This window comes from Dipodomys ordii, unplaced genomic scaffold (assembly GCF_000151885.1).
Source record: "Dipodomys ordii isolate 6190 unplaced genomic scaffold, Dord_2.0 Scaffold12, whole genome shotgun sequence".
Classification (NCBI taxonomy): Eukaryota; Metazoa; Chordata; class Mammalia; order Rodentia; family Heteromyidae; genus Dipodomys; species Dipodomys ordii.
The window spans coordinates 16,032,503-16,054,947 of NW_012267228.1; the positions used below are offsets into that span (position 1 = coordinate 16,032,503).

General features: G+C 37.3%; 1 protein-coding gene across 1 annotated transcript in view; it reads left to right on the forward strand.

The window, feature by feature from the left end:
- Suclg2 (succinate-CoA ligase, GDP-forming, beta subunit) overlaps positions 1 to 22,445 on the forward strand; it is a 245,973-nt gene that overhangs the window by 97,079 nt on the left and 126,449 nt on the right. The window contains exons 3-4 of the mRNA XM_013010366.1: positions 21,058 to 21,157; positions 21,972 to 22,062. Coding sequence (XP_012865820.1) covers positions 21,058 to 21,157; positions 21,972 to 22,062 — 191 coding nt within the window. The remainder of the gene's footprint in view (positions 1 to 21,057; positions 21,158 to 21,971; positions 22,063 to 22,445) is intronic.

Genomic DNA, 22,445 nt, shown 5'->3' on the forward strand with positions numbered 1-22,445 from the left:
CCTTCTATATTCCCAGCAGTTAATAAAGTGATTGGCACATAGAACAAGTTTAATAAGTATTCAGGCCAGAGTCCTATGTAAGGTAAGGATTGACTGATACCATTAGGGACCAGAGAGTGATTCATCACTTTGATTTTCAAATGCCATAGTTCAAAACCTAACACATGCTTTCTTACAAAGATCAACAGAAGGATAGAAGTATTAGAGTAGAAGGTATTTTTCTTTTTCACTGAAATGGAGAGGTGTTGCTCTAAGGTTATAAAAAATAGAATGTGCTTATGTTGATTTTTGGTTTTTAAAGCAAATTTGCTGGTCTTTCTACCAAAGTACTAGGATTCCAAATGCTTAGTTGCTCTATGTAGATTGTAAAATCCAAGTGACTAAAATGAAGCACCCATAGGATAGGATTTTGTTAACATAACTCTTGTCCTGCATGGTCAATGTAGAGATTATAATTACTTCACTTACTTCACACATTTCCTTTCTAGTTTGGGTAGACTGTAATGTTGAAAATATAAATCATTTCCCATTATGAAGTAAGGTAAGGTAGAAGTAAAGATAGGCCTGAAGTAGCTAGCAAGTCCTGCAAGCCAGTTCTACCAAATGTGTAATGTGGAATCCAACCCTTTGGAGATGATATTAAAAGGGAAAAGCTTTCTAGAAGAGAGACTTTCTTCTGATGCTGATGGCATGTTCTACTTACAAAAGCAGAGTGTGTTAGATAGGTCAGTTGCTGTTCCAGGTACATTTGATTTTTCTGAAGGAAGAATTTTAATAATCTTGAAGACTTTCTGTACTTTTATATTTTTTTGTTCCTTCACAGATGCTAAATTGGCAATGGAGAACTTAAGGGATAACCAGTACTTTTTCTTCTTGGCTAACTTCTGCTCTTAGTTCACATGCAGGCCTGTTACGAACCTTCCCTGAGAAATGATATGCTTAGCATTCTCTTCTGTTCCTTTCTGTCTTTCACTGATATCAATACCTAATGAGCTTCATTTCTTCACATAGTCCACAGTTTATATAAATATATTCCTGGGCCCATTTCCACACTGTTCTTATTAAAGGCTTAAAGTACTTTTCTCAGGTCATTTGGGACTTGAAACTCAGGGAAAGAGTAGAGCATTTTACAAGCATGGGACCTTACTCAAAATCAGAACCAGTGCTTGGTTCTCCTTAGGACACCACAATTTTACCTGGTTCACATCCATTAGAATTTCTGAAACTGTTCTCTCAGTGAGCTTATCTGAGCCAGGAGAACTGAGTATTTCTAGTAATAGCACAGAAGTTTTAGAAAATACTTTTTAACAAAATTTATTAAATTTTTGCACTCTATAGTAAATATAAATCAACTAAGATACATAAATTATAGCTGGACACCTGCAATCCTAGCTACTCAGGAGGCTGAAATCTGGAGGATCATGGTTGGAAGCTGTCCTGAGCAGAAAGCTTCACCATTTCCAATTAACCAACAAAAAGATGGAATGGAGTCATGGTTCAGGTGGTAGAGCACCAGCTGTGAGCAAGAAAGCTGAGTGATCAAAAGGCACTGAACTGAAGCCCGAGTACTGGCAAAAAGATGTATTCCAATTTATATATGCTGTTACTTTATTAACAAGATGAATTATAAATTGCATATGACATATTTTAGAATCTGTGGTATGACATGAAGTTTTCATGTGTTTGTAGAATATGGGACTCCTTCATTTTTGCATGACTTTTCAGCCTTAATAAGGAAACTGTTAGCAATAATAGAAGGAACCATACCTGTCGAGTTGTATTCATACAGTTTATAAAAATCAAGTCATCTTCACTCTTCTATAGCCTTATGAGGTGTCAGATGTTGCCTCCTTATAAGAAAATCGATGTTGAAATTTATGCAGCTTGCCATGTTCTGACCATTAACTATGATGTTGGCTTCTCCACCTCATAAAATTGGGAGCATGTTTTGCCAAATAGAATCTAAACTGAGGAGCTTGGACACTTAAGGTGCATTCAGAGGCCCAGCATGAAGGAACACTGCCACAACAGAACATAATGTTCACAGGAAGAATTTTCAGTGAAATTTTAAGGAAGCTGAGAATATCAGATGGTGGCCTTAAATATGTGTTGTGGAGCTTCCTGTTACTAGGTAGTAGGTCCCAATTAGGCCCTACCTCCTAGCAGTCTATTCAGCTATGAAATCATCAGTGGGTTAATCCTTTGAAATTCGGCTTCATGCTCTAGTCACCTCTCAATAGTACCATTAGCTGAGTACCAGGCTTTCTACACATGAGCCCTTTTGAGCACACTTTATATCCGAAAGAGAATGTCTTACCATCAAAAGAGTAACAGGATAATTCTTTTTATAGTACTTTTCCTCAGTGAAGTTTGCAGGAGTCGCTAAAACAAGCTGCAAGTAGCCACTGGTTACCTAATAAAGTACTCAAATGACTTAGACTGTTTTGCATTATCTCTAAGCATCTGTTAGGGTCAAAAGCCCAACCTTCCACAAGAGTGAAGTACACATTAACCTGCTGAGCTAGCCCCTTGTGCTGCTATTTTTTTAGGTTGAGAGTGTGGGTGAAGGAGGAAGAAAATATCAGGGGGAGCTTGTTTGTCTGTTGATCACTGCCACGAGGAACATCGAGAGGCAGGCATAGACCCCCATGTGTAGCTGTTTGGTAATTTGAAAGAGAAGCGTTTTTCATTGCAGAGATGTAGATGTGGATGTAGATACTCTTAGGGGGAGATGGGGAAATGGCCCAAGATCATTGCACACCTGCAAAGGCCAAGATCACTCTTGGGGCTGGAGTGTGGTAGGAGAACTCTTCAGGTATCATACACTTAACCTGCAGACTGACACTTGAGCACCATGCTTCATGGACTTTATCTAATTTAACCCTAACCCCAATCTGACTAGTATGTTATAACATACTAGGAGAAGAAATCCAACTGAGAGAGATCTTTTGTCCAGGGTGGCTTAGTTGTTAGGAGGCAGAGTTAGGCCCTCTGCCCAGACTTCACATCTCTACCCTATTGACAAGGACAACAATTCTTTTCTTAGGGCTCTGTAACAAAGTACTACAAAGCAAGTGGCTTGAACAGTAGACATATAGTGCCTTGTGTTCTAGACCTTGGCCAAGACCTGGACCTTCTGAGGACTGTGAGAGAACTGTTAATGTCCTCTCCTGACAGTGGTGGACTTCCAGAGATTTCATCGTTTGATCTCTGTCTTTATCTTTACATAGTATTCTTTTGTGTCCAGATTTATATGAGTATCATCGTGTTCCATTAAAACCTACCTTTAATGACCCAATTTTAATTGACTATATAGTCCATGATACAATAGAAAAATAGTCACATTCTTTTTTTATTTTTTTGGATTTATTGTAAAGGTGATGAACAGGGAGGTTTGCAGTTACATAAGCAAGGTAATGAGTATAGTCACATTCTTAAGTAGTGACATTTAGGACTTAAGGAGAATTTTTTTGTGGGGAGAGTCACAGTTCAACCAATAAAATGGATTCTGTCTATTCTTTTGAGGATATTTGTACAGTATACATCTTTAAAACAATTATGTTTTTTATTTTGATATTACTGAGATTTGAACTAGGCTTTTCACTTGCCAGGAAGATGCTCTGCCACCTGTACCATGTCCCTAGTCTCTTTTGCTTTAGTTATTTAGGGAAGGGGATCTATGTTTATGCCCTGAGAAACCTGGATTGCATTTTATCCTTCCTGTGGTGCTGGGATGACTGGTGCCTGCCAGTCATTTTTATTTTTATTTATTGTTGAGATAGTATATATTATGTCATGCATGTCTTCTGTATACTTGTCAAAATCCATGAAATGAACAGTACTGAGAGTGAACCCTGGGAACTGTGAGCTTTTGAAGGTAATGTGTGATTGTGGGTTTATGAATGATAACAAATACACTGCCATGGTCACTATGGTTTGGTGTATAGATAGTGCAGGGGTCTGTGTACTTCTAATATGTGTATGAGTGTGTGTGTGTGTGTGTGTGTGTGTGTGTGTGTATGTGGTGTGTTGGTGTTGGTACTGGGACTTGAACTCCAGGCCTCATTCTTGCTTTGCTTTTACTGCTCAGCACTGGCACTCTACCACTTGAGCCACACCTATACTTCCATCCTTTTTGGTGATAAATTGGAAATAAGAATCACAGGGACATTTCTGGTTAGACTGGCTTAGAACTGTGATCTTCAGATCTCAGCTTTTGGTGTCTTGAGATAGTTTCTTATCATGTCGCTCTGGAGCTTGGGATCCTGACTCCCCTTCCAAGTGCTGAGATGTAGGTATGCACCCCCATGCGTGGCTAATATGTTCTTTAAAACTAAAGGAGGGAAAAAAGGCCATATATATGTGGCTTTCCCACTCACTCCCACCAGAATCTGGAAGACACTTCTGCCCTCTTGTTCCACCTTCTCGTAGTGCCATCTGCCTTTTCTGCCTGACCCTCTGCCTATATATATTGACTAGAGAGTTGCTGTATCATAAAAGATGATTTCGAGGTTGAGTCATGTATCAGCAGCATGGTTATGGCATTCTTTAGAGTAAATCCACATGGTAATATTATTTACTTCTACACAAAACTTATTAATGAGTTTAGAGTTAATAATTGTGGAAGACTAATAAAGTCAAGGATTTTTTTTTCTGTTATAGTGCTTATCTTGAACAGGGTCTTATAAATCAGACAAAAATGGACCCTTGGGAATTGACAAAATTATTCCTTCTGATAGGTATCAAAGTTTATCCATTCTGGTACACACTGGCTTGGATTTCCAGAGGGAGTAGCTCTTGCCCCAGCTCAGAACCATTACAGCTATGGCTTAAAAAACACCCTTGTTTGTAATGGGCCTAGGTATTTTCCTCCATATGGACAGATTGCACCAATTCTAGACATTACTCTTGAAAATGAGACTTAGGAAAGTTCTGTTACCAGAAGTTCCTAGATTCCAAGCAAAAAACCAAACCAAAAAAACAAACAAAAACAACTTTTCTACTGGACAAATAGGAGGCCTCACACCCTCATACCTTCTCTGAGACCTTCCCAGGTTAAGAGCAGTGAAGAGTCCACTATGGCCTAAACTTGGTAGGAGTATAGTCTTTGCCCAGCCCCAGTCAAACAGGAGTAGGAGAGTGTTGTGGAAAGTGGGACACTGTCTTTCGAGAGAGCTGCAGATGCTGTTGAAGTTTTAATTTTCTCTGTGGCATTTAAACTGTATGCTTTTTATTTTAGTATCAAAGAATAGAAAATTAGTTTTAATTGTTACTTATGAGGTACCATATGGCTACTCTATAATTTTGGCATCCCATGGAGCTGCATGTGCATATGGAAAATGAAATTAATTGGAAATCACACCCAGAAATCTATTATTAAGTTAATATAGCTAACAGCTTGTGGGGTGTCCTCACACCCAGCATGATGTAATTGCACATAATAACAAGTAACTATAAACTCAGAGGCAACAAGCTTGGATAAACAGAGGTCAAAGGGACAGACATTAGAAAGGAAGAGCATTAAAAATGGATGCCACAGCAAACACTTTGCTTCCCCACTGTCCACAAACCCAGGGTGTTTGGAGGGAGCAGTTTAATCATATTGAAATGAATTAATCAGCATTCTTAAGAAATTTCACAGCAAAAGGACTGGCTTGTCTTTTGCAAACCAGTAATGTAGTCAGCAAAGGTCATTCTTGATAGAATTAGTAACATTTAACTAAGTCAGGTGTTCCTAAACATAGTTGTGCCTCAGAATGTACTGTGGAACTTTTAAAAGACTGAACTCTGAATCCAATGCCTGAAATTTTGATTCATTAGTTCTGGATCTCTTAGTTACCAAGACATACCTCAGGTGATTCTGATACTGCTTGGCTGTGAACCCTGGAAATCAATGATTTGAGTTATATGTCACACCTGCCTGTTTATATTTAAATGAAGCCCACAATGTGTGTTCTCTTTCCCTGGCTTGGTTCCTTTCTTTAAAATAGAATAAGTTTAAACAAAAATATAACATGAGACATAGAACTTTATTTAATGAAAGAAATGAACAAACAACTTGATGCCTTTTAGGAAATTTGTTACTTTATCAATCTGTCTCTTTGGACTTGTGGGCACTGGCTGTTTTATTCATCTTGGTGGCCAGAATGGGGTGGGATTTACTCATTGTCCAATGTAAATTTGACTGTGGAAAAGGACAAACGAATTAATTTGTATATATTCATTGAGAGCATTATATTGTATCCATTCATCATAAAATGGTGTAACAACTATGTTATAAATGGCTATAAAACTTGCAATATTAATTGTTCTTAAAGTGTCCAAGGAGGAAAGAATTGTATAAATGGCAATAGGAGTGAGAGCTTTCTAACCCTGTTCTAAGTGAGATGTCTGTAAGACATCTCCTGTGAGAACCACATGCACAGTTTTAGTTCGGAGATTCATTGGACAAGCTTATGGGATAATACCAGAACAGACGACGTCTGTGCCAGTGGTGATGGGTGTATCTCTGAAACCTGCTCTCATTTCTGTTTTCTCTATTACAGCCTATGCTGTCTCATGCTCCCCATGTGGCCCAACATTTGTTTCTCCAGTTTCCTGGAGCGTGTCACTAACACTCTTCTGTTCCTGTTCAATTGGTGCTGCTTCAGGGCAGAATATGTGTCAGAAACTCTTATAGGTTGTGTATTGTTGAAAACATGTTGCATTTAGTAACGGCCTGGTCTGTATATAGTACAGGCTAGGATAAAAGAAATAATGGTGTTATTAGCAACAACTAAGATAGAGCTAGTCGGTGGAAGGTTGTGACTATGAAGGTGAACACAGCTGAGAAAGACATGAAGATCCAGTAGGTTAATGTGTAGCCAGGACCAGCAGAGACTGCCAGTTATCATTCAGTATCAAAACCTCCCTCCTTAAGTGATACAGCTCTGGTTTTCTTTTGAAATTTAATAACCTATTTTGAAGGGTTCCAAGTTCACACAAGCTACTTTCACATGCCTTTTCACCTAATTTCCCAATGACAGCCAGTTTGATCATGAAGCACAAGCTGTATGCTGAAGGGCTGTGATGATGATGGATTTGTGCCACCTGTCCTGGCACTGTGTGAGAAAAAAATAACCTTCTCTGTTTATCAGAGCTTCAAATTATTTAATTTTTTTGATTCCATAAGAGCTGAACTTTCATTAAGGAGGCTAGCACCAACTTTGCCAAAGTTACAGGCAAGGTACTAAATCTTTTCTCCTTGAGTCAAAGAATATAAAGAGTCATATGAACTGGCATTAATGTCTTAAATTCCTAGAGAAGCTTCAAAAACCAAAGTAGCATGCATGGAGTGAGTGCAGGTAATAGTTGCAGTTTTGAAGATGGTAGGTGAATTCTATCTGGCAAAATATGGTAGAATGCAGCAGAAATAGATGGCCCTAACCCAGAGTAAATTGGGAGATACCAACTTTGAGATCATGCTGTGTGTGTGGGAGTTTCCTATTTGTCTTAGCAATTGTTCAAAATAGTTCTAATTTTTCTGTCTGGGTTAATGCAAAAGGTTACTGGCTGAGAGGGACCCCAGCTTCTTGGAGTCTTAACCTTGACCATGACATAAGTTGGAAAGAGCTTCTTTAGGGGAGATAGATCTTTGTTGTAGAGCACTTGCGTAGCACATGTGAGGCCTTGGTTTTGTAGCATGTGTGAGGCCCTAGGTTTGAGCCTCAGAATGAGAAGAGATGTTTCTTTAATGCTTCTAGTGCTTTTAACTCGAAAGTTGAGAATTTTGCAAATAGATAATAAATGATAAGCTTTCTGAAACCCAAGTGATTCTCATCATTGATTAATTATCTACATATGTCTTATAATTGATACATTCATACTCTTTACTGAAGTTCTATCAGAGTAGACATAGATTCTGTTTTCTATATTTTCTTGAGTAGTTGATGTGACTTTTACAATTTTTATGTTGGAGGATAAAGTTTTTTTTACAAAGATTATAAATAGTATCACAATGCTTTTAAAGTTCACCAAATCTTTTGTTTTAATTTATTGGGGAATTACCAGTGCAATTTAGTACTTGAGAAGGCTTTACTTGTCAAGTCAGATAGTTGAAGTATTTAAAAGAAAAATGTACTAAATTTATGAATTTGCAGTTTAAAATATTAAAAAATTAAATTTGTCAATGATTCTAACGTTCAGTGAGTTCAGTCTGTCCAACTTGAGTTGTTGAAACCTTAATCAAAGACCACCTTGAAAATGAATTGAATTTTACTCGTAAGTAAAATGCTAAGATTTGTAAGTTGAATCCAAAGGCTTGTGAAAAATGAAAGGTTCGTGTGCAAGTTGAGCGCCAGCATAGAGCTAGGCATTGACATTGGGCTTCATGCTAAGATACAGGGATTTGATATTGTATGTTTAGTTTCAGCAACAATTCTGGAAGGTATTTAACATCCCTCTTGTCAGTTGCATTCTCTTTAGGTGTTTGGTCCTTAGGATACTCTTGTGATACACATTTCTTGATATAGTTTGGATCATGTAGGCGAAACAGACTGAATGATGTTCTTTAGATTGCATTTAAATTTACAAATGAAAAATACCAAACTCTGGTTGGTGATATGCTGAAGAGTTTAAAAGCAACTATCCTGATATATGCAGTTTACTTTGAAATAAATAATAAATAAGTTGGGCTGTGTCATAAAAGAAATACTGGATAATGGTTGCACAATTTAGGTGGTGATGATATGGTATATTATACTAGTTGTTTAATTTTTCTATGTGAAGGGAAATTTTAATGATGAAATGTTGGTTAGAGGGTTCCCAGTAATGATGAGATAAAGTACATTTTCTTAGTGTTCTTTGTAGCTTAAAAATTTTGAGTCTTGTTTGTTAGCTGTGTGACTTGGGGAGATTCACTTAACTTCAATCGGGCTATTTGTGAAGTGAAGATAGCAGATGTACTCAGCATAGATCTTACTTTCTGGTAAGCTCTTAACACACTGTAATTATGATTTTATGGTGCAACTGAAGTGGCTGAGTATAAACCACCCCTCAGAAGGTCTATTCTGTGCCTCGTACTCCCATTTTCAGTACAATGAGGTAATCTTATCCTGCATTGTCCTGTGTCTACCCTTTAGTACAATCACCTACACTCAAGAAGTGAGAGACAAGTGAGCAGAACTGGAAAGTGGCTTCATTAAGTTTAACCCTTCCCTAACTGTCTGCATCCTCATGGATGTAGTGTCTCCTTTGAACCTGAGGGCCCTCACTGGAGAGGTGGCATTTGCTTTGTTAAACTTAGTAGCATTCCCAACGTGGTGTTGATGTAGTTGATTGGCGAAGACTGGAGCCTTTGCATAAGGATAGGACATCTCCTTTCTGAGGGTTCTCTTGGATTTTAGCCTTTGGACAGGTGTCTTGGGAAGTGTTTTGGGGCAGTTCTTTTCTCAGAGTCAAATCATGTTTATGCATAGTGATAGCTCATGCTGTGAGACAGAGACAAAGGGTCAGGAATTTGGAAGATGCTGTAGCTGGTTTTAAGGACATCAGCAAGGGGTGGGAGGAAGATACTTAAGGTATTTTTGTGGATGTACTATTTACTTTTCAATGTCCATATCATGCTGGTGAAATGAAAACAAAGTAACAAAACCACTTTATTAGAGAAGTATCCCCATCAAGCTGGATGTGATGGTGTATAGATATGTAACTATTTGAGAACCAGAAATAAGTGATTGTAATCTGAGGCCTACTGTGAACCAAGTTAGTGTGGGACTCAATCTGAAAAACAAATGGAAAGCAAAAAGACTAAGACATAACTCAAGCAGTACAGTGCTTGTTTTGCAAGGCCCTGATTTCAGTTCCCCTGTACCACAAAAATCACACACACACACACACACACACACGTGTGCGCACGTGCGCACCCCCCCTCCCCACACACACACACTGAGGAGTATCTCAGTTTATTTAGGCTGATATGGCAAAATCTCATAAACTGGATGACTTATTGTAAGGTCCACCCTGGGCAATGCAGGCCCTGTACAGACTATCTCCCTTCTTCTTGGCTAAGTCTCAGCCCAGAGCCTATGTTACCTAGGTAAGTGGCAGTCACTTCCCCCTCCAAGGTCATATCCTGGGCCACCCTGGTCACACCTTCTATCAGACTGAGGGAGGGTCCCAGGCCCTGAGGTCACATCCACATTCAGTTTGCCCACACCTTCTCCTTGCCCCTTCTCTAGTTAAAGCCAGGCAGTACCTCATCTCCCCACTTTTGGCCATGCCTGTACACCATGCAAGACGGGGGCAGGCAGGTCAGGATAAATAAACTTCTCTTCCTGCCTGAGTACCATGTCTCTTTATTGGCTCCCTGATTAAACCTACCTATTTTTAATTTATCTTACATTATAAGCAACAGATAATTATTGGTCACAGTTCTGGATGCTGGAAATCCAAGATCAAAACCAACTGAGTGTCTAGTAAGGATGTACTTTCTGGTTCATATTCATAGGGTGATACTTCTTGCTGTTCTATAGTTTGCTGGACAGGGAAAGGTCATCTCTGCGGCCTCTTTCATAGAGGCACTCATCCCATTCATGCGGTCTCTGCTCCCATGACCAACCTTTTAATGCTATTTCCCAGTGCCATCACCTAAGAGGTCAGGCTTTCAATATCATTGTGGCAGTGGCCAGACATTTAGGGCCTGGTAGAAAATATAGTTGCTGAGTAATTATTAGCCACATTTTGAAAGGCTAGGGAAGCTATATGTAAATCAGAGTCTGTTTATGTGCAGCTTTCCAGCTGTACATTGTTGGTAATAATAGAAATCTCAGGGTGTCTTCCTGTAAGGCTGGTTCATAAGGTATAAAATAGGACATGGCTTCTCTGCCACAGTAATACCACTGGAAAATTTCTTAAAAGCTACTAACTTGCTTTTTCCCACCTCTCCTTTCTTTTATTTGAACCCAAAACTTTACATATACCATTTTCTTTGAGCCTTTTTCTCCCAAGTTTTCTTTTTACCTGGTCTGCTCATTCATTTTCTAATTTTTCATTTATAGCATTGAGCCTGGTCTCTTTCAGTATGAGTTCAAGCTCAAACAGGCATTGAAATATAAGATTCAGAAGAAATCATCTTAGCTGAGATGTTCTAAGATAATCTGAAAAGTAGTTGGGAGAACAATTCAAGAAAGTAGGTTCATGTTTGTGGTTATGAGGTTAGGCATAATGGTATGATAATGAATGCTCCAATCTACAGGGATCTGAATGGAAAAGTTTGTATTTGGGAGTGGTTGGGATGGAGAGAATGATGGAGAGTAGAGTTTGATGTCAGTGATGATCTTCCTAGTTGTCAAAAAATGAAATTATAAAGTGGGATATGCAAATGAGATAACTTGCATAACAGGGAAAGGAAAGAGAAGTTGAAGTAAGGAAGGATGGAAGAAATAAACAGGAAGGAAAGAAGAAGAGAAACCAAGAAACTGGGCTAGAGAGAAGAAGAAATAGCAAATAAGTTTTTGACCTTCACAGATCTTGAAAGCCAAATTGCATTGTGCAATATGTAATCTGAAGTTTCTACTCCTACTATGTTTAACATTCAAGCAATATTTAGATTTTAAACACAAGGAATGAGCTTCAGAATGTTATCAACCACTATACAAACTTCATAATGGAAAATAAAAACATCTTGGACTTGTTTTTATGGCAGCACCACCAAGCCATGGTTTGGGATTCTCTGTCTCTAGCATTTGATTTATAAGCATCTTGTATGTTTGGTGTAAGTGATGGTTTGTGGAATGGGTCCCTAGTCAGAGACCATGGACTCCAAAATGATGTCAATCAACTAACAGTGGAGCCTGGCACTTAGTGAGGCTGCTATTGTTTTAATTGCTGCTCCTAGACAGTGGTTTATCTGAATTTTACAGACCCTTATGGAACTTCCCTACAGGTTCTGTTTTGTAGTTTACTTGCTTGATTGGGGGTTGTTTTAAGGCCACTGTAGTAAAATTATTAGAAATCTTAAAAGCTTTTCATGTGTAATAGTTAAATTTAACAATGAACTGTGTTTCCTTTTCTTTCTTTTTAAAAAACTTATATTCTGCAATATGTGCAGACTTTTAGGTTCTGATATAATAAATTTGAGTGATGTAAAGTGCCAATCCTGTCATGCTTTACTGGTTTATTTGAAGTGCTATAGTGATTTTTAATTGAAGTAGATTACTAAAAGGTGAAACAAGTATAAACTATAAATCACAGTAGCCTTTCTTAGTTATTTATCCCTCCTAGTTTGTGGTCCTCGGCCCCCTGTCTGCCTTAGAAAGCTTACACTTTGTGAAGTGCTGATTGAGCGCTTTTCTGTTTACAGCTCCTTTTCCTCTCCTTCCCCGTGCTGCTTGACTTGACATCATATCTTCTGCCCACTTTGCTTTATAAAACTACATATAATAGCATGTTGCTCAGTGGAGGGTCTGAGAGAGAAATTGATTTTAAATAGAAGAAACAGGGAAATGGAATTGAGAGATTCTTTTGATCAGGATTAATTTTTATGCTATATAATGTCTTTTCAGAGCTTTTCATTCTCTACTTGCAACAGTTGTACTTATCAAATGATTTTATGACTTTATGAGATTTATAGTGTGTCCCCTTGGTTAATTTAGAATACATTTCCCTGAATTGTATTCGTTGGGTAATTTTGGAAAGGGAATTGTCCAGAAAAGGAATTTTCACGGAATAGTAAATGTAGTTATTGTGCTCTGAACTTCTTCTTCTTCTTTTTTTTTTTTTTTTGTTGGTCGTGGGGCTTGAACTCTGGGCCTGGGCGCTGCTGTCCCTCAGCTCTTCAGCTCAAGGCTAGCACTCTGCCACCTGAGCCACAGTGCCACTTCCTGAACTTCTTTTTACTTAGTGTAGATACAGAGATGGTAACAGCTTGTCTGTATTTCCTCTGCTCTGTATTCAGCTCTTTCTCCAGTTGTAGACACTTTTGATCAAAGTCGACACAGGTATCTGTCCTACTCAGTTTCTCCTTTGTTCTCCCCCTCCTGCTCTGGCATGCTGGGTCATTTGCATAGCTGGTTGGGGAACCCAATTCTCCTTCAGCTTCCACTTTCTAGCCTTCCCTTTCTCACAGTTGTGTATGCTTTCATTCCGGTAATGAATCCTTCAACCATAAAACTTGTGCTTTTCTTTGAAAATCATCAGAAAAAATGATTTCTTATACCTAGTTTTCCTTCCCTTCAAATATAATATAAAATTCAGTGGAAATGCTTCTGGTGTTCATAAATGCTTATTGCCTTCCATGATTATTTCTAGAGGTTATAGAACTTTGTTCATGTTTATCATCGTGTGATTAATCTGTCCTCTAATCTGTATAAAACACATTAGCAACTTCTTTCTCTGAAGAAATTTCCTTCTTGGAAATTGTTTTGTTTGCAAAAGACTTGTTTAATGTCTTGTGGTTCCACGTGTATGGTGTTAGACATATTTTGCTTAGCTACAGGTGCTCAAATAAGGTTGTATAACATTTTTTTTTTGCCACCAGTGGCAGGATATTCTATCCTGAAGCTTTTTTGTATATCTTCTAATTTAGTTATAGAACAATTTACGATTTACTGAACAAGATTTAGATATTTTATAGAAAAGTAAAAGTAAATTATTGCAACTGAGTTGAGTTTTTCTGAGGTAATTTTTATACAGCTTTAAAATTTTTATCACCAGCAAAGTGTGTTAATGGTTTTAGAAAAAAAAAACATCAATGATAAGAGCAGGAAAGTAGGTTAATTTATCATTATAGGTTTAAATGAAGCCTATAATGTAGCAGTAATAAATATGTAGTGTGTAAGATTATTGCAATATGCAAAACAACAATTTAATGACATATAATGTAGAAAGTTTTATAGGAATGAAAATGAAAATTATCCTTTTGAAAACAATTATCACGTTCTGTCTTAAAATAATTATTTTGTAATCAATAAATTGTTTAAAGTGGCATTAGCATGACCTATAATATCTGAATAAATGTTTTTTTGATAATGTGGAAGAAATTGGATGCCATATTCAGAAGGAAATATTATATTTAAAACTTATATAAAAGCTCTATTAGTAAAAGATTTCTACATGTAATGTCTCCCTAGACAACTTGTCTTTATATCACAAAATCCTTGTTCCAAAACTCCATGTCAATGTACAATGGAGATTCTGTTTATCCATTTTTATCACCGTACTGTTTATAATAGTTAAATTAAGAATCAGCCTAGTTGCCTACCAGCTGATGAATTTATTGATAAACAAAATGTGATATGCACACAATGGAGTATTAATGTCATAAGAATGAATGAAATAATATTTATCTCAGGAAAAGAGATGGAAATAGAGATAATTACATTAAGTAAAATACCCAGAAAGAAAAGTGCCACATGTTTTCTTTCATGTATTAGGGAAGAGGAGGGTTAATATGGAGATGAATATGATCCCAGTAATTTGCATGTATGTATTAAATGTGACAGTGAAACCTATTACTTTGTAAAATTAATATTTACTATATATTCAATGGCAGCAAAAAAATAAAAAGATTTCCCTTCCTTAGAGATAATCCAGTTTCTATCTCTTACATATATTTGAAAACTGCCATTTTAGGTAAGTGGAACTTAAGTCTGTGATGAGTAATAGTTTGGTGGGAAGTCAAGCAGCTCCAGTCTCATTTAATCAAGCTATTTGTCATTGGTGAAATAGTTTATTCTAATATCCTGTGTGCTTGAAATTCTCTGTTCTGAATTTGAGACTGCTATGCATGTTGAAAGTTGGGATGATTATTTCTATCTCAAAGCTGCCGTTGTACATATGTGAAGAGTTATTACAGCATCACCTTATCTCTAGCAACCCAGTGATAGTCTGAGGAAATATGTTTCAGCCCATGGAAGATGTTACGGTAATGAAAGAAGATTGGTAATTCTCCTTTTTTTTTGGTTAGTCATGGGGCCTGAACTCTGGGCCTGGGCACTGTCCCTCAGCTCTTCATCTCAAGGTTAACACTCTGCTACTTGAGCTATAGCACCACTTCTGGCCTTTTTTGCTTATGTGGTGCTGAGGAGTTGAATCCAGGGCTTCATGCATACAAGGCAAGCACTGTATTACTGAACCACCTTCCCAGCCCCGTAATTCTCCATTTTTTAAGTTTAGTATTTGCAGTCAGCAGAAAACAAGGAAGTTAACATTTCTTTTGTAAAATTGGCACTTTGGCCTATAATTTTATGTTCTTCATGAAGTTTTTCTTTCCATAATATGTTTCAACTCTTCTCTTCCACCTTCCCTTCTCCCTACCTTCTAATAACAGATAAATCTGAAATAGTAAGATATATTTTAATAGTCTCAATTAGGATTCTGTCAAACCTGATGAAAGGTGATCACCATGCTAGAAATTACACAGTGCAGTTGTGCTGAAACTGGATATTCCAATCTTGCTTCAGTCAATGAGCCACAGAAATTATACTTTTCTCAACAAGGTAATGTATTTCGTCTCACTGTAGTACTGTGAAGATCTGAATCAGAACAGAAGACTTAAAGAGAAACTTCTCTGAAGAGGAAAGAAGGATGACCAGTAGACACATGAGAAACGCTCAACTGCTCTAGCCATAAAAGAAATGCAAATCAAAACAACATTGAGATACCACCTCACCCCAGTTAGAATGGCTATAATCAAGAGCTCTAATAACAACAGATGCTGGAGGGGATGTGGACAGAAGGGAACCTTACTGCATTTTTGGTGGGAGTGTAAACTTGTTCAACCACTTTGGAAAGTAGTATGGAGGTTCCTCAAAAGACTCCACATAGAACTTCCCTATGACCCAGCAATCCCACTTTTGGGCATTTACCCAAATCATCACAAACAAGACCATACTAAAGCTACCAGCACAACTATTTTTATTGCAGCATTATCCAGATGCCCCTCAGTAGATGAATGGATCAAGAAAAGGTGGTATCTATACACAATGGAATTCTATGCCTCCATCAGAAAGAATGACATTTCCCCATTTGTTAGGAAATGGAAAGACTTGGAAAAAATTATATTAAGTGAAGTAAGCCAGGCCCAAAGAAACATAGGTCCCATGGTTTCCCTTATTTGCAATAACTAGTATATGTCTGAGTCAAGCAGAAAAGGTCAGATAAGTTGATGTTAGGGAAATGAACCTAAGATGTGTATTCAATTTTTTTTTTCTTTCATGTGATTGTTTCTAACACATTTATAAGATTATTTCTTTGTTGTATGTCCCTCCCCCATGGTATAACCCCTGCTTTCACTGTATTTGATGTTGTTATAATTTGTGGAGGGAAAGGGGAAAAAATTGTTTAAATAGGGATACAGGCGGACCCATTGCAACAATGAGACATATAAGTCTTTATGTTGAAAACGAACTTTACAACTTTGGTGGTGGGGGGGAGGAGGGTTGGGAGGGGATGGGAAGAGGATGGGATGGGAAGGAAACAAAGGAGGAGGCTACAATGCTTGATAAGAAATGTACTCATTATCTTGCCCATGTAATTGTAACCCCTCTGTACAGTATTTTCACAATAAAAATTCATAAAAAATTCATAAAAAAGAACAGAAGATGCATTTCATTTCACTGTATACCATCTGCACACGACTCAGAATAGATTATGTGGTTTATCTTGTCATAGTATCCATGTACACATGATTGGAGTATATGATGCTGTTCATGTCTTATCAATATCATGTTCACATGACTTAGAATGGATGATGCAGATTATCTTATCATGGCATTTTTGTGCCTATAACTGGGAATGGATAATGCAGTTAATCTTACTGCACAGCCATGTACACATGACTCAGAGTAGAATAGTAGCAGTCATCTTGTTGCAGTGTCATGTACATATGACTTATAATAGAAGATGTAGCCATCATCTCATTGCAGTACTGTGTCTACAGTGATGCTTGGGAAGGTTATATTACAAAGAGAGCAGTACTGGATACAAATCCATTATCAGTAAAGTATTTTTTAAAGATAGCTGAAAATAACATTGGTATTCTGTATTTTTGGCCATTTACTTTCTTCTCTGTTGTGGTTCTGAGCAGTGTGCAATGAACATTATTTTTTTCATAAAAAAGTTTCAGAAAATACCAAATCTTATAAACAAAATAAACCACTTTCACAAAGCTTTCCTAATTTCCTAATTTAATAATTTTTCCTTAGAATTAACAATCCAAGAACTTTTTTTTTTTGTTAGTCGTGGGGCTTGAACTCTTGCCCTGGGTGCTGTCCCTAAGCTCTTCAGCTCAAGGCAAGCATTCTACCACTTGAGCCACAGCGCCACTTCTGGCTTTTTCTGTTTATGTAGTTCTGAGAAATCAAACCCAGGGACTCAAGTATGTGAGGCAAGCACTCTACCACTGAGCTACCTTCCTAGTCCCCAGGAATATTTTTTCATCCAGTATGAGACTTAGGAGACTAAAAAATTGGTGTAAAACTGTATTACAATTAAAATAACACTTGTGGCAAAGAAGGGGAGGAAAACATTAGCATAATGCATTATTTTCATGTATCAAGTAGAATAAAACAAGACCTTGGGATGAGATTTTGTTTAAGTTTTCTAAATATCTTAAGGTGATAGATTATTGAGTCTTCAATTAGATTAAAGTTTATTGGTTTATCATAAACTTTGAAGAGATATTGTAAATTGTACATTTGCCTTTTGGAATTACATAGATCTTCTGAATGTTCATATATTTTACTATACAATTATTTTAAAGATAACATTATTGTGTCACATCAGTCTCATAGAGAAGTCTTTAAATATTGAAAAGCTTTCAAGTTCATGCTTGAGATACAAGTGTTTCAAAATTCTAGGTTTTCACTTGATTCTTACATACATTTTGCATTTATATACATGTATATATGGAGAAATAGTGCTGTATGACATATTTGATAAATGCAAAATATATATATATTAGAATAAACTTATATATATATATTAGAATAAACTTTCCTGGCAAACTAACAGTCTGACCATGAGTACACACTATTCATTGTCAGAAACTTAACAGGAAATGAGCCAATTATAGAGAAGCAATTGCAGATTTAAGCTACTGCACATAAAAGGTGTTAAGAAATGGACTTTGGAGTTACACTAGCTACTAGTCCAATTGTATGATTACTAATGAATAGGAACAACCAGTTTCTTGAGAAAATAGATTAGAGTATCTCCCACTACCTGCACCTCCTGCCAAGGTTGTTATCTAAAGAATAGTTACATCATCTTATTCATTTAGAAAATAATCAAACTGCATATTTGAGGATTATTTGTAATTGGTAATAAAAAGAATTTGTTTGGATTTTTGAGAAATTGGATGCTCAAATGTAAGGAGGGATATTCAATGGGATCAATTCGAATGAAGATACTGGTTACTGAAGACTAGGGTTGGGCCACTTTCCTTGATTTTCAGTACTTGTAGTAAATAACTACTGAATTAAACTTCACAAGAGTTTACCTCAAGAGGAGAAAAACTTGCTTTCTTTTGGATTGTTAAGTTAGTGCAGTATTTGCAGTGAGCTTAATTTTTGACTGAGGTTTGAGTTACAGAATATATGCCAAGGTTTCTGTTGGGTCTGCGATGCTGGCTAGTGTGTGGATTTGTGGTAGAGTACTTGCCTAGAATGCACCAGCTCCAGGGTTTGAGCCTGCTGCCCTCATTTGTGGTTCAATCTCCTTAGTGGTTGCCTGTTTTACCACTTGGACCTGAGGAATTACTCTTGAACATGAGGTTAGATGGGACGTGTTACTGACAACATTGTATTGAAAGTGTGCTGTTTCTGTGTCTTGGAAGTCTATGACAAAAGCTGATGTAATCAGCCTGTGTAGTGCCAATTAGCAGTGGCCAATTAGGTGTTCTGTCTAGCTTTCCTCTTGTGCTGCTCAAAAGCTTGGAGAGGAAGCATCTCTCTTGTGGATGACAAGGGCATGAAAAATGATAATGGCAATGCAGTGCTGGTTAGCCTTTTAAGAATTTAAAATGATCATAATTAAACATTTAAGTAGACAGCAAAAAGTACTTTTTCCACTTGGTATCTGCAAAAGATGAATAGGGAATGTCTTCCTTCACACCAGTTTTTGGTAATTGCTAAAAAATCATTGTAATGATGGTAGCTATCATATTTGTTTTTTGAAATGTGCCACTCATTGAAATAAGCACATTAGCTACTGTATTTCATTTATTCTTCATGTTACCATAACACTATAGATTCCTTTAATATGATCTATTTATAGACACATATACTAATCCCTTCTGAATCTCAACTTCCTTTTCTGTTCAAAGAAAATGGTAGGTAGATTTGGGAGAAAGTTTTGTTTGTTTTCTGGTGCTGGAGATGGAACCCAGACCTCTATGAGTCCTAGCCAAACATTTCATTCCAATCCCAGCCCTAGAATCAGAGTTTTTAACCCAGGTCTCTAACTCTTTGACCCTTGCTTGTATATGCAGTACCCCAAATGTGCAGTAAATTCATTTTGCTAGTTTTATTTTCTGGAATTTCCTGCAGTCACCATGTCTTCCGCTCAGCTTGTTGGACACTAGCAAGTTTGACTGGTGGTGTAATAGTTTGTATCTGGAGCTGAAGCTATGGTAAAAGGATAGAGAACATCATTATTCTAAGAGGGAATTGTTTTTGCTCCCAAGTGGAAGGTGAACCCTGGCATTTTGAGTAAACACACATACAAAAAGAAGGAAGTCTCAGACAGTGAATGAGCCTTTATGCTGGAACAGTATTAGTTGTCATGACATTTTCACGACTTGAGAGTGTAAAATCTTTTTGTCAGTACCCATTACCTTTATGATAAAAGCTGTTGTTCTTTCAGGTCAAACCTTTGCCTGCTTACCTATGAGTAATAATGACAATGAGAGTAGTAGTTGGAGCAGCTTACATGGCAAGATGCCAACAGATTTTTTTTTAAGCTACCTCAGAAATTAACCATTTTATTCTCTATAATATACTAATGATAGGCAGTTAACTAACTTATGAAGGCAGTAACTCCAGTCAGCTGAGTTCTCAGGCTCTGAGGTTAAGCGTTCTCATGCCTTATCTATCTTCTTTAATTCTTAAAACAACTTTCATCTTGTTTTTCACTCAGTAAACTGAGTCTCAGAGTTACTAATTTTCCATTTAACATAAACTTAGTTGAGGATGGAACTGGATCTGCAGATTCGGAATCTGGTATCTTGACTAGAAAACCATAGCAGTCTTGTGGAATATGGTCTGATTTGGTTTTCTGATTTTAAATAAAGATGGTTCCTGAGCAGGATCCTAGCTGTGGCCTTTAGATGTCTGCTGTTTGCTTACGAAACATGTTTGATTTGGAGACTTTATGATTATTTTTGTTTTTAATGGAAGGGAGGGATCTCTCTGTTTTGCGAAGGCTCCATTTATCACTGGTCTAGTGGACAACCAACTTGCTTGTCAGGCCATAAAAGAAAACTTTTGTGCTGTTACTGTAGTCCAGAAGGTCAAAAATAGACAATTCTCTTTTTCTCTTAGTGTGCTAAGAGACAAATAGTCTACAACCACTTGCCTTCCCCCTGACTCTGGGATTTTTTTTTTCATCTTGCCAATATTTAAAAAAATATTGCTATAAATTCTATAAATTCTTCTCCCATCTAATACAGTCTTCCCTTTGACACTTGGAGAGCTGACAGGTAGTTAGCTCCTTTGACTGGCAGATTGGTGCCTCTGTTTCATGAGAGTGCCATTACCCAGTAGAATTAGTACTGCTAACCTGGGTTTATTTAACACCTCTAACACACTCTGGAGCAAGAGAACAAATACCTTGCTTTCTTGCTTTCTCCTGGGATGCTGTACTATTAGCTGATTGAACTGGTGGGATGCATTTGTGTATTCTTGGTAAACAAGGTTTGTGGAGGCACTGTAATGTTTTTGGAAGGTCTTTATTGCCTTATCTTTCAAATTTGACTTGAGTGCTTTTACTAGTCACTTGGAATGTCATTATTGCTTTCCTTGCTGCTATAAAAAGAAAATGAATTTAAAATCAACTACAAACTGAATTTTTCTTTTTCAGATGCCAAAGAAATTGTTTTAAAAGCACAAATCTTAGCTGGAGGACGAGGAAAAGGTGTCTTCAGTAGTGGTTTGAAAGGAGGTGTTCATTTAACTAAAGAGTAAGTCTGGAGGTTTTTACTTGGTTGGTTTTGGACTAAGCAATTATATTGAAAGCACACTGAGAGGGATGGTGGGATAGGGGTGGGAGCAGGTGAAAGCAAGTAGAAGGAACAAAGTGTGGGTAAAAGGCTTCAGAAGTATCCCAGGTTTTTATCTGCTAGCCTGTGAAAGTTTTTCTTCCTGAATTGGTGAAAGCTATGTACTTCTTTCCTAGACAGTGATTCATTATAAATGTTGGGGACAATACCACTTCCAAGTGGAAAGCCACGGTTGTAATGCCACTCTTTCTCCCTCACTTCCCCCATTTAAGACCCACAGTGGTTCCTCATGATCAGTGGCATTGTATAATTGAATGTCCATGCCATGTTTTTATAGTGTTCTCTCTTAGTTCTGAGCACTTGGTTTTTCCCCCCTGATCTCGTGGCATGCTTCTTCATTGTTTACATTGATCCTTGTCCTCTGTGATTCCTCTCATTGTTTAGTATTTGTCAGATCATCCACTGTCAAAGTCCTATTCAACTTAACTTAAATCTAAATGCATGTCAGCATTGTCTCTTTTCTGTGACTGTAACTTACTTGGAGAAGATAGCAGAGATTAGGCGCATCATTCATTCATTAGTTCATTTGTTCTTTGCACATTTGTATTTAATGTTAGTAAGCCTCTGTTAAAACACTAGCTCTGTTGTCTGTGAGAGGGAAGTCCCATAATTTCTGTGAGTGGAGGTGAGCCCTGTGCATTTTGCATGTATGGATGGACTGTGTTCTAAAATTATTGCATCTTGTTTTCTTTTTTCTTTTTCTCCTCCCTCTTAGCCCTAAAGTTGTGGGACAGCTGGCTAAACAGATGATTGGGTATAATCTAGCAACGAAACAAACTCCAAAAGAAGGTGTGAAAGTTAATAAGGTAATGTAGATGCTTTGGGTCACTTTCTTTGTAGGTGTTAAAAAACAACAACAAAACCCCAGACAATCATACTTCATTTTTGACAAACTTAACAAAGCACTACTCTTTGGCAATGTGCCATTTATTTTAAGCATCATATAATTTGTTGGAGAGCTAGAGAGATAAAAGTTCTATAAAAAATTTACTTACATATTTAGCAAACATCAATGGATAGGAGTGACTGGAGCAACAGTTTTCCCACTGAGAATACATATTCTGTTCTAGCTGAAACAGGCCTGGCAGTACTGCCTTGCACTCAGATGGACTCTCCCGCCCCCAGGTATCCCTGTGGGCTCAGTGTTGTGTGGCAGAATTTCCAGTTATGATCGTTTTTCTCAAAAGTA